Here is a 13647-nt window from a genome sequence, read left to right on the forward strand (position 1 = left end):
GAAGACTAAGCGTAAGACTAGATTTACCTACTAAATCTTAGATGTTTCTTGGCTCATTGTAGCAAAACTCAATGTACTAATACAATAAAAACACTTGTATTTCATGCATTTTTCTAAATTTTAACTGTTTAAAAAGTAAAAGACTAAAGAAGTCAAAATTTGATAACTTTCCTAAAGTTTTAATTTCAAATAAAGTATCACATACTAATACCTTGATATTCGAGTTAGTCAAACTCTAAGCAAATTCTGTTCTACTATATAAATGGTATACATTTTTCCTTCACAATTAGAAAATTAAATAGTCTAGCTTCTAAATGTCATAATGTATTTAGACATGTCAACTTCCCCACTACACGTAAAGACATTAAAATACATTAAAAAAATCATATTTTTAATAATGTAACTTTAATTTAGTGGTTAGTAAACTTTGGTTTTCAGGATATCTCAAGAGAAGTCATCAGCAGGATGTTCCTAGTACCCAAGTAGACATGTAGCAGTAAAAAAAAACCTGTTACGTGACCTAATTCTAAAACCTTGTAATGTTGGTATTTCAAATCACTTTTAATAATAAATGTTAATTAGGCTCATGTTGTTTAAGTCAGAATATTTTAAAAATTATCTAGATTTTGGAGATGGCTTTGAAGTGCTATCTCTAATACTGGCTTTGTAATTTCCTTCACACTGGACAACATGCTAAATACAAAGCAAAACTCCCTTATCTCACTCTACTCTTCTTTTTTAATACCTGGCCCATACTTGTCTTAACACTTCTATGGACATTTCTTGTTTGTTTAAATTTTTGAACTCATCTGTTCACTATTAGATTTTACATATACACACCACCCCCTCTTAAGGTATATTGGCAATATAATGAAAATTTAAAGAAAAACTGCCCTCTACATCCACTGTAGTGGCACTTCATGGAAGAAGCCTCAAATCAGTCATTCATTCATACATACATTCTTTTAAATTTTAACTTCCACTTATGTTTACAGCACTGAGCTGTAAAATGAACATACAACAACAGGCATGAAGAATGACATTAATTCCTTCACATGAATGGAGCTTAATTCAATTATTTACATGATATAAGATTATCACAAAAGATTTTTCACTTTGGTTTAAAGCTGTGAAGAAAAAAATCCTCAAAAATCACATTGAGTTCTTTTATATTTATGTTAGAAAGTAATCCTTAAGCTTACAATACAATGCAAACATCATCAGAACTCTGAGCAGACCAATTTTATAAAAAAGATAAAAAAGAGAAAATAGTGACATTTTAAAATTAAAAATTACTGTATAATACATCTTCATTTTTACTTAAAGTGCCTTACAACTAGCCTGTGGCTTATTTTTTAACCATAATATTTTTTCCTTTTTATTTTTATTTTTTTAACTTTTTTTTTTTCAGAGAGAGAGAGAGACATAGTGTGAGCAGGGGAGAGTCAGAGAGAGAGGGAGACAAAGAACCTCAAGCAGGCTCCAGACTCTGAGCTAGCTGTCAGCACAGAGCCCGATGCGGGGCTCAAACTGAAGAACCGTGAGATCATGACCTGAGCTGAAGTCAGACGCTTACTACTGAGCTACCCAGGTGCCCCTATTTTTTCCTTTTTAAACCAACTGTTATGAATACCCAAATATATATTACTTAAGAAAGTTTTATGAAAGACATAAAAATATTAAAAATACATATATCCTTGAAAAGATTTTGAATTAGAAAGTCTACACATTTTTATAAAACCAAGATCAATACTCTGTTAAATCAAAAATAAATAAAAAATTAAGCTAAGGAACACTGGAAGCAAGAAGAAAGAAAAGAAAGAAAGAAGAAAGAAAGAAAGAAAGAAAGAAAGAAAGAAAGAAAGAAAGAAAGAAAGAAAAAGAGAGAGAAAGGAAGGAAGGAAGGAAGGAAGGAAGGAAGGGAGGGAGGGAGGGAGGGAGGGAGGGAGAGAAAGCAGGGATGCCTGGGTGGCTCAGTCAGTTAAGCATCCTACCTCTTGATTTCAGCTCAGGTCACGATCTCATGGTTTATGGGATCAGGCCCAGTGTCAGGCTCTGCTCTGACAACATGGAGTCTGCTTGGGATTCTCTGTCTCCCTCTCTTTCTGCCTACCACCCTCTCTTTCTTTCAAGATAAAAAATTTTAAAAAGAAAGCAAACATTGCAGATGAAGAAAAGTAACAAAGTATAAAAATCAAATCACCCTGAAAATATTGACATTTTCAAACTACAGTTATGGAAAAAGAGACCAGACTATAGTCCAAGTAATATAATCTATCGTAAATTTTTTTTTTAATGTGTGGTAATGTTAAAGAAAACCCGTATTTGGCCCTTCAGTACAGCAAATCAACAACAACAAAAACTGTTCCAAAATAACTTCAACTTAATTTGCAATAAGGGGGAAGACACATTCATTTAAAACTAGGAGAGAGAAAAATTAAAGAATTATTTCCTCAGGGAGTCATATCCAAAAAGGAAGGGAAAAAAGAGTGGAACAAAACAAGAAGGAGTGAGTGCTACTAAAGTTTGTACCACATGTTCAGAAACATATTTAAAAGTTAAAGGACAATTACTGACATACATCACTTAATATCTTGGTATCTTGGTTTTCTCAGTGGTTAAATAGAGATTCTGGAAGAGATCAGATCTAAGATCCATTCTTTTCATCTAGTTCCAAATTTACATGATTTTTTCAATGTCTTTAAATGTAAAGCCTCTTTGCTAATTCTGTGTGTCCTCATTAAGTCTTTTGACAGAGATGCCATATAACAGAAAAAAATTTAACACAAAACTTAAGAAGACAAGAACAATTAGAGCACAACTTTTTAGGGAAAAGTAAAACATGCCCATATTCCTTTAACAAAGAAAAGATGCTTTGTAATAACCTAAATCAGGGCGACCAAAGAGCTGCCTACACCTGGGCTCAAAGAAGCATCTGATAGACACACATAATAAACAAGAGAAAAGCTTCTAGACAGATTTCACACTAGGTTTTATTAAAAAATACTTCCATAACTTAAAAAAAATGTTATCTCAGAAGACTAAAAATGCAGTTATACAAAGAATAATTAAGACTAATTATGTGAATGATAAGCTCAATATCTTCCAATACTAACTCTTTTAGAAATAATTTATTTCAAGAATGAATGTAATCAAAATTGAAAAGTTAGTTGTTCTAAAAATTTAGTAACATAAAACAAAAATACACACCACATTCAGTGTTAATGAAATATTCTGTCAATTCCTTCCTTTCTGCCTTTCACCCAAATTACTAGATCTTATAAAAAGTCACTGAATCTACTTCCCAGAGAAGCAGATTGTTAACAATTTAAATGAAAACAACTTTCTTCTTTAAGAATGATTTTTAAAAATTGAATCAACTAAGAGTCAGAATGTATTATATCCTTTAGGATATATAAAATTCCTTTAGGGAATGCAGGATTTGAAGTCTTATTTAATTAGTAAGTACATTATGTGAAAATTTATCCTGCAAAACAATTATGGAGACTTCAGTGTAAAACTATTCTCAAAAACCTTTAAAAGAGAAAAGTTATTTCTCAAAACTTCAAAAAGTATGCTTGGTTTCATGAGGAAAGTAAAAAACACTACAGTCTGAAATTTTAAAATTATTGAGCTCAGGATAAAATTCATTGTAAATTACAAATATATTAAATATCAGTAGAACATAGAACGGGTCTTGAAATAAAAAATATATTTTAATTTTAAATATCAATTATTAAATAAAATTAGTTTGAGAATGGTAAAAAAAAAATGGTTTACTTTCCACGCCAAATCATCTTACCTGAATCATTTTGCTGTTAAAAAACTCAAGATACTGATTTCATTTTTCACCTGGTCCTGTCAACGATGCTATGACAGGCCCTGCAGGAAGTAGCAAAAGATCAATGATGGAGTGTATATATTATGTGTTTTCATGATCAAGTTTTGTTATGGGAAAGGATATCCATATAGTAGTTTGAAACTCAGGGAAAACGTAAAATATCTCAAAAACCTTACCAGTGTATATAATATTCTTTCATTCTTACTTTTCAGTCTTAAGTGTTTATTTTTATTCAGTTATTTTCTTTATCAAAAATTTAAAGGGGTGCCTGGGTGGTTCAGTCGGTTAAGCAACCGATTTTGGCTCAGGTCATGATCTCAGGGTTCATGAGTTCGAGCCCCGCGTCAGGCTCCATGCGGGTAGTGCAGAGCCTGCTTGGGATTCTCTCTCCCTCCCTCTCTCTCTGCCTCTTCCCTGTGTGCACTCTCTCTCCCTCTCAAAAATAAATAAACTTAAAAAAAAATGTGACTCAGTCAGTATAAAATTATATACATACATAAATATCCATAAAAATGAAATTCTAAAAAATAAATTAAAATGATGGTGTAGTATATATGTGAAATTTCAAAGAATCGTGTCTATATTGATAAGAATTGGCAAGAAAATCATCATCCAAGGTCTCAGAAATGAAAGTCTTTATTGAAAAATGACATATGATAAAAAGTATGTGAATGATTATATTAACTTCTAGTGATGATTATTTTAATCTTATTTCTCATGATTACTATAACTACCAATAAACTACTAACTATACACAGTTAAATTAAAATGAACTTTAAAAGACTTCTCATAAGCAGTAACTTCAGAATCAAATAGTTACTAGCAATATTGGTAAAAATTTTAAGAAAAGCATACAAGTTACCAAAAAAATCTGTGCAAACTCCAAAACTTAATTACTATTTGGTAACTGACAGGTTATTTTCAATAAAGACCAAAAAATTCAAATTAGTGAAACTAAGAGAAAAGTCAAAACTACAAAACTTCTTCACAAGATTCCAAATATATGTTTTAATTCAGAATTTTTTTAAGACAGCCTTTGCCGTATTCAATTTAAAGGCATTTTTACCTTAGGAATTATTTTCCATTCAAGGGCCAATTAATAAACAGCACTGTGATAAGACACCTACCATAAGTGGGAACACTATCAGAAGACATAAGAAACTTCTATATATGTCACGAAGCCTATCGTATGTCAGTATTTTAAATAGATTAAGAAATTTCAAACAACAGAAGTAAATGACAGATTAATTTTTTTAGGGTTTTTATGCTATACCTGTCTTGTTTGTTGAAACACTTCAAAGCACTCAGCAAAGCCTGTTAGCAAAAGTCTCTAACACGCTAAACGGATATAACTTAAATTTACATGGGTTATTTAAAAATAAACAAATGTTAACCTAAGATAATGATAATTTAAAAATTACAATGTACTTCCACTTATTTTGTACTTCCACTTTATTCTGCTCACTCGTGATTTGAAAACGTAATTGTGGAATATGGAAATTTAAATGCTTCTGACCTAAGATTATTTTCTTTCTATTTCTATACAACATCATTTTGTGCATGTGGATTCTATCAGATTCATAGAAATCATTTTAGTTTCAAATATTTCCATATAAAAAATGGAAAAGGTGATGCCATATCTTTTAGAACGAAAAGAAGAAAATGGAAATTTCACCAACCCAAGCACCAGGAAGTATCTGAAAAGTACTGCTTCATTTCTTGCATGTTGTGTTTTATACCATGACACTTCAGTCTCTGAGGGTCAGGTTAATTAAGCCCCATAGCAGCTGCAGTGCAATGTGAGACACACGCTGCTGCGGTTCCCACCAGTCCAGTCCAATTACCTGTAGTATTCCAGCACTGGACAAGTGACAACCAACCTCTTTTCTCTAGCCACTTGCTCCCACTGGTCTACTGATAAATGTTACAACAAACTAACCTCTTTTTGGAAAAGACTGCAAGCTGAATGCACCTGCTGCAAGCTGCAATGATGAGTCCCAGAGAGATGTTTGTCAGTCAGATCTCTGCAGATGTTGTTTAACTTTATGCTAGAGCTGTATCCAAAGATGGAAATGAGATGGCAATCAAGCACAAATCTCCCACCCTTGTCCCCCCAATTTTATTCTGAAAAGCTGCACTTGCTCATAAAACTGCTTTAAAACAACTCTGCTAAACTGAAAACAACTAACACTAAACTCTATGGTAAAAAGTAGTTTTATTAGGTACTGAATTTTAGGTAACAAGTGGCATAATTATGTTCAATAAATGTTATCTGTGTTATCTAGAAGCGTAATAATTAATTTTCTTAAGCCAGAGCAAAACAAAATAAAAGAAAATAGCTGTAAAATTGAGAAGTTTTTGATGGGTGTCTATTGCTCGGATTTTTAGTAATACCACATACTCCTTAGACTTCCCAAAACGCACATTATTTTTCCTCTTCTATATCATACAAAACATCTTCCACACATAAATATTGAACTATTTCACTGATTGTATTCACTATTTTTAAACTATTCTTGAAAGCTTTTGGGGATGATATTTGCAAGGCAATATTATTAGACACATTTAATTTCCTTACAACGTCACAAATTTAAATAAGCTGTTTTTCCAAAATCCAGTAGGCTTCAAATAGCTAATATCAAAGTGACATTGTACAATATAATTCATGAAAACACCAATACTCTAAATGATGTTCCACAACTTACTAAATCAATGACAGAAGATGTAACATCAGAATGAAGTAAAAAAGAATCAAATAAACTGAATATCTAAGACTTTTAATGCTAATTCAATTTTTTCTAAAAATCCATGCTATGAAACATTTGCTTACATAAGTATCAAAATTATATCTTCAGACTCTACAATTTTAACATAGATTGTGCTATGTCAGTAACATTCCTTCATATGTTGAGATTTCCTATTGCTTAAAATGAGACATAAAACATTAAAAATACGGCAAATTTTCAGAGAGATAGTAATGTCTAAGTGAAACACATTAGTTCCTCCTTCAACTAAGGGTATAGAGAGACAAAATATAACAGCAGGTAATATGACAAATATAAATATTACAAGATTAAGATTTAAAGAAAAACACGTTACATGTCAGCAACTCTTTGATCATACGAAAATCAAAGGGATAGCACAGTGTAATGATAACCATCGTATTAAACTCAACATACTAGAAATTACACTACTTTATTTTTCCTTGTTACAGTTTTATGTATCTACTAATTTTGCCTTAAAATATATGTCAATAAATTTCTAAAATGCCTTGCATCTAAGATTAAAGTGTTTAGACTGCAACTTTGAAAAGCTGTAACAAAAGTATTCCTGTTGTACTACCACTACCATTATTCTCTTCCTTCAGTAATATAAACAAAATAAGTGATCTATTCTAAAACTTTATTAACTCATCTGATTTCCAAAAATTATCATTCTTATGTTATACAGTCTCAATCCTAAAGGTTAAATTGGCCACTGAATTTTCCCCATGTCAAAATTAAGGCAGGGTTGGGCATTTCCTTCACTAAAAGAAAAAAATCATTTACATTCTCCTTTTTCGAGACTTTTAAAAATTTAACACGTAACTGGCTCGTGATTTGAAAAAAAATCACCCAAGTTGTGCAATGCTAAGATTATGATACAATAAATCTAGGAATCTAAGTTCAAATTTTAACTTAAGGAGCATGAAAGGAAATACTTTACATCAAATGTGGTCCAGTTTTATAATCACAAATACGGAAAAAGTGTAAGATACACACTAATATATGCTATGATTACAGTGAAGCATTTCCGTTTGATGGATATAATGAAGATCTCTAGGGTCATACAATGGAATAACAATAGGTGCATTATGAAATGTTCTAAAATATAAGGCACACATGAAAAAATATATTTTATAAATCCTTTACTATTCGCAACCAATAATGTATTCAGTAAGTTTTTGGATTATCTACCTGAACCATGCATTATTTTTAATAAACAAAATCAATCTATTTATTAACAAAAATTAAACACATCTTCAGATGTCAAATAAAATAATAAAAGAATACTATCGCCATTCTGAAAATGCATACAGTAATATATTCCCCAAAATGAGAAAGCTGTTTTTAACTACAAGGCAACAACTTTAGGTAACCTAATTATAAAAAAGATATATAAATAAATAGGCTGCTTTAATCAAGTCAGAAAAAAAGATATATTCATAAACCACAGGCAATAAGTAGTATTCTGTAAGATTTAGATTTCCAAAAAGATGAATTACACAGCAAAAGTATATTTACTCATAGATCTTTTCTTTTTGATTACAGTAACTTAAAAAATTCATTTTACAATCCTCATCAATTTTCCCAAATTATTTTGTTTACTATGACATGCTGAAATACACAATGTAATATACAGTTCTACAAATTCTAAATCACACCAATTAATGTGCAAAAAATGTTTTCTTGAGTTCAACCATAAATACTAAAAATTACTCAGAAGGACAAGGTTGCTTAAGATATTTTAGAGATACAAGCTGAGCAAAAAACAAAAAAACAACAAAAAACCTCACAAATATGATAAATATGAGTATATTATACTGGCTATAGTAAAAACAATGGACATACATTTCAGTTGAAATTTGTTAAAATACCCCTAAAGTGTGTCTGTATACTGGCTTACACATCCTAAAGAAAGTCTGTCTTAAATATATCAGTATTTTAACTAAACCTTCCGAACACAATTACATTCTGTTTCAAAACTTGGGTAATTTGAGAGAATCCATTAGATTATACCACTAAAGTACACTTTTCCCCAAATATACTGTCTTACCAAACAAGAAATAGATATATTCTTCATGAAATAAACATCAGGCATATTCATTCTAATAGAGTATGAGTCATAAATACATATATGAGACACAAAAATGGGCTCCCAAATTACTGCATAATCCTACAAGAACTCGGCGAAAAGAAATCACAGTTTTATAATTTAGTTCATCTGAGATGAGCAGGTAAGTAATCCTTAAATACATCTGAGTGCGAGAAGTTGAAAGTAGCTCAGAGGCTGTTATGTTGAAGAATACCAGGACCTTAGATAATTCCACAGGCTTGTGGTCAAATGTGAACAGAAAGGCTATTAAAATTGAAGTCGGTCAGAAAAGAGAGATGTATCTGTCTGAACAGGTAATAACCCAACAATATCATATTTAAGTTAAAATGTTCAGAATTAATACAACTTCTTATTAATTACAAGGCTTTACTTTATCCTTAAAATTGATTCCACAGCGTGTGCTTGGTTTCCACCTGTTACAGGCAGAGTATAAGCCTTCTTTTATCCAGACATTTCAAATCACATTTGATCAGGTTACGTCACTACACACACAAAATTTTGTTCAACGCATTCCAGTTTTCCACTTTTTCCAACGAATATTCTTGCTCTATATGAATAACGTGCTTCAAAACTATAAATAAAATAAGCAATTTCAATGTAATAGGAAAAAATGTATAACTAAGTGGACTAAAAACAAAAGAGCTTTTAGGTACACCCTTTCAAGCCCACTGAAAACAAACTATATTCAAATGAAAAGGCATTTAATTTACTATTTGGAATATCCTTGATAAACACCAATTTTCTGTAACATCCCTGCACATCTGATACCACCTCATGTATAATGCAAAATAGCTATTTCATTTTCATCTATTGACAGTGAATTTAATTTACCATTGCAGCTCTTTTCCTAGAACTATCACGTTATTAATTCTGTAATCAAGCTCTTTTGAATGCTTTTATTTGTACTAAGGTTTTCACAATTCCACATTGATTTTTTTCATCATAATATACCTTTTAAACATACGAATGTGAATATGTTAGTAAACTTTCTTAATGCATAAGGAAAGTTTCAGAGACAAGGAAAGCCATCTACAAAACTACACTCACAGGAACAAACTTTCAAAGGACAGCATATCTAAGAGATTACATTTTAGTTTAATATTTGTGGTGTTTACCAAATATAGATTTAATTTATATAACTAAGTGCTTTTTTCAACCATTCTAAAACCTTCTTATCTAACATAATGGTCCATTTTCTCCCACCAATCAATTGGCTATGAAAAAGAAATCCTCTATTAAAAAACTCTACTGAAATTAGATCACTGAAAGCAAATGAGCTTTTCTTTTCCAGCAGGAAGGGGGGGAAAAAGCAGTATCAGTCCCCTCAGCACTGAATAAGTATTTTTTATGGCCATGAAAACAAAATAACCCAAAAAAAATGGCAGAAGGTACACCTGAGTAAAAGAAATTCAGTTAATGTTTTATCTAAGAGATAGACTATTCCATTATGCAGATCATCCAATTACACGTAAAATCCATATACTGAGTGGCAAAATGATAAAAAGAAAAAGATAAAACACAGAGAACTGTGTAACACTTGAAATAAAAGACACACACTGAAAAGTACGAAAAAAATTATGCCACCTAGGAAACTTGCCATTTTCCAGTAGGTTACAGTACCACACAACTGTTAACATATTTTCATCCAGTACAACTCTTCATAACACAAATTTTGAAGTATTACTTTACTTCTTATGTAATAATATATTTCCTTGTCACAATTACATTAAAAACGCAGTATTTTAAAAATCTGAAGAGGCAGCACTTGTCCTCTTTACTTCAATCCAGAGCCAACAAACAAAGCAGTGAAGCAGAAAGAGGTACATAATGGATTTAGAAGTAAATGGTCCATTCTTTAAGAAGCCTTCCTACCCCCTCTTCTGAATTCACTCTAGACTAATTGTCATTACAATGATGTCTGAAAACTTCAAAAGAACCCTATTTCCTGATGCCAGCTGTCCATGTTTCTATCTTTAAATTTTAGAGTTTTTTCCTAATTAGAAAGAAGTATTTAGAAATCCCCAAAAGATGTTACCTCGTAATTGTTTTAAATCACAGACACAGTATATCGATTATAGAAACAAAACATAAGAGTGGAAATATTCTTTAAAATTTTCCACAAATACAACATATAAATAAAGTCTAAACTATTAAGAATTTCTTTCAATACAACATACAACACACGTAGATCTTCTCTTTCTTTCCTTGGGGATTTATCAAACAATCTCTTCACCATTGCACCTACCTGGGTAAAAATCTTTGGACTTAGACAGCTTGATGGTGGCTCCAGTTTCTTTTTGCAACTGAACAATTGTCTGTCCTCCCTTCCCAATTATAGATCCAGCAGCATAACTAGGTATGAGAACCTTTAGAAAATACTGGCCGTCTTCTGAAAAATGCAAAGAAATATACTTGGTTAACATGATAATTTTAAACTCTGTATCCCCTCTCCACCCTCAAGAGGGAAAAACAGCAATTAAAACATTGGACATACAGCTGCAGGAAACAGGGGGTTAATTTTTTTTTTTTTTTAAGAACAAAAATAAGCCAATTACACTGAAAAATAAATAGGTACAAAATGTTTCCCATTTTGTAGGATTTATACTTTTAAACTTGGAATTAAAATCTAAACATGTTCTATTATTTTGCAGCACTGTAGAAACTGATGACTAAATTCCAGTTGTTATTCCAAACATGGAAGTCTTCCAATTCCATCTGTGGTTACTATGGTAAAATGAAATGAACTGACCCTTTAACGAAACTTCAGAGATTTATATGATGACAAACCTTCACTTACCATATTGCAATATAAGTAAGTAAAAGGACTGTAAATAGTGATGAGCTATATTTGTTTGACATTAGCAAACACCTAAGGACTACAATTAGCCATTGCCTATATCCTACTTAAAGTATGCAAAACAAACATTTGTCCTACCAAATAATCCACCCAAACTGTAGGGTGTATTCCAAGCCTGCAATAACTGCCAGGAAATAACTCAAAGTGATGTGAACTGGCAAACCTAACTAATCCTGGTGTATTTCTTTAGCACTTCTTAGTCTACCATGATCTCGTTTAAGCTCATTAATTAAAGGACCTTAAGAAGAATTCTGCCAATACTAAAAAGCTTAGGAGTCATTTATATCAAATACAGTTAAAAGTGACCAAACAGATTATGTTACTTCTCCAAAATAGCCACAGCTTTTAAAACAGAGGAAGTGGATGAACCAGTAAAGAGTGAAATGAAATGTTGTAGAAAATAAAGCCAACTCCATAAACTTTAATTTCTGACAAACTGATCAAGTCTTCAATCGGAAACACCCCGGTAAATCCAGCTTCCTTATGTGAATAAACGTTCTAAATTTTGCGGGTGTGCCATTCGCAAGACCCCCATCCGTCTCTAATGTACATGCTGTAGATAAATTCACCTCTGCCTCGATGCATTGGGTGCATTGTTAAGATGACTCCAGTGCAAATGAAGAAGCGATACCGGTCCCGTTATAACTCATCTTCCCAGGAAGCGCAGGATGTTAAACTAACAAGTCACAGTACCAGACACCCCCACCCTCGTATGCACACCTCTGAAGACAAATCAATGAGATATTTGCAACGACAGTATAAGTGCGGTAAGAGCATGCACTCATCAAGATTTTGCATACTACTTGTGGCCCAAAGCGAGGGGATGAGAGGGAAAAACTCTCCGGTGCCCCAGTCATTTGCTATCCGCTACCCAAGTGCCATTTATTTATTTATTTTATCAGACTGTTAAATGCAGCGCGCATCTTCAGGCGGCCATCACCTCACTCGGGGGTCATCCTCCTCCTCTTTAACGGACCCCCTTGCCCAGGTCTAGGATATTTAAATGTCAGTCTTTAGACCGATTAAATGGAAAGATAGGTCTATTCCGAAAAACCGGTCGCCATTTTGATGAATGATAAACAGAGAAATGGAAATGTGTCCGGGACGGCGAGGTGCGGGGCAGGTGCAGGGGAGGGGGCGCGGGGCAGGGGCGCGGGAGCCGCCGGGTTCGGGCTGGAGGTGTCCGGGCCGCGGGAGGGAGGGAGGCCGGCGGGAGGGAGGGAGGGAGGGAGGCAGGGGCGGGCGGCGGGGGATGGGGCCAGCGGGGAGGTGGAAGCGATACCCACCGCCCGTATTGGTCCTCTTGGTGCTGCCGGCTTCAGGGGGGGCTTCCAGCGGCCTTTTCCGCGAGTCCGGCGGGTCCAGGTCTATGGGAACCCCAGTGTGGGTCCCGTTCTGCTGGATGGGAGCTGCCGCCATCATGTTTGCAGTTCCTGCCGCTGCTACGGGGAGAAGGTTCTCCCTTTTGTTTTGGCTTTTTTTTCTTTTCTTTCTTTTCTTTTTTTTTTTTTTTTTTGCGTTTGGGGGTTTCTTAAGGTTTTTTGTTTTTTTTTAATCGGATCAATAGAAATCTCTTTAGGAAAAAAAAGCAATGTTGCTGGTTTGTTCTCACTGGGGAGGGGGCAGGGCTGAGGAGCAGCTGCAGTGCAGTGTCAGAAAGGAGACAGGGGAATGGAGGGGGTGTGAGAGACGAGGGTGAAAGAAGGAGAAGAAAGGAGAGAGGGGGAGAGAGTGAAGGGAGAGGGGCGAGTGAATGAGCGGGAGGAGGGGAGCGGGGAGGACGGGCAGAGGGAGAGGGAGAGCGCGAGGGCTGGCGGGGCGCGGGGAGAAGCCGAGGAGGAGGGGAGAGCGAGGGAAAGAGTGAATGAGCAGGAGGAGGGGAAGGAGGTGGATGCGGAGAGGAGCGAGCGGCGGAGGAGGGCAGGAGCCGGGAAGGAGCGCGGCGGTCCCCGCGCCGCGCTAGCGCTGCGCTCGCTCCCGCTGCTGGTGCTGCCGCCGCCGCCGCTGCCGGAGCGGTTCTGCCGTTGCCTGGGCTGCTCGGCGATGCTGCTGCTGCCGCCCGGTCTCGCTCATT

At 34.4% G+C, this 13647-nt stretch overlaps 1 protein-coding gene across 2 annotated transcripts in view; it reads right to left on the bottom strand.

Annotated features, from left to right (window-relative positions):
• Positions 1–13077, bottom strand: part of NOVA1 (NOVA alternative splicing regulator 1) — a 143754-nt gene extending 130677 nt beyond the window's left edge. Inside the window, exons 1-2 of one of the 2 annotated variants that reach the window (XM_039222330.1) lie at positions 12860–13077; positions 10962–11105 (exon numbers count right to left, since the gene is read on the bottom strand). In XM_039222330.1, coding sequence (XP_039078261.1) covers positions 10962–11105; positions 12860–12995 — 280 coding nt within the window. In that variant the 5' untranslated portion in view covers positions 12996–13077. Of the gene's footprint in view, positions 1–10961; positions 11106–12859 lie in introns of those variants that run through there. The other variant, XM_039222331.1, reaches the window with a different exon arrangement.
• Between the last annotated feature and the right edge of the window lie 570 nt (positions 13078–13647).

This window comes from Hyaena hyaena, unplaced genomic scaffold (assembly GCF_003009895.1).
Source record: "Hyaena hyaena isolate Hyena2069 unplaced genomic scaffold, ASM300989v1 scaffold_1101, whole genome shotgun sequence".
Classification (NCBI taxonomy): Eukaryota; Metazoa; Chordata; class Mammalia; order Carnivora; family Hyaenidae; genus Hyaena; species Hyaena hyaena.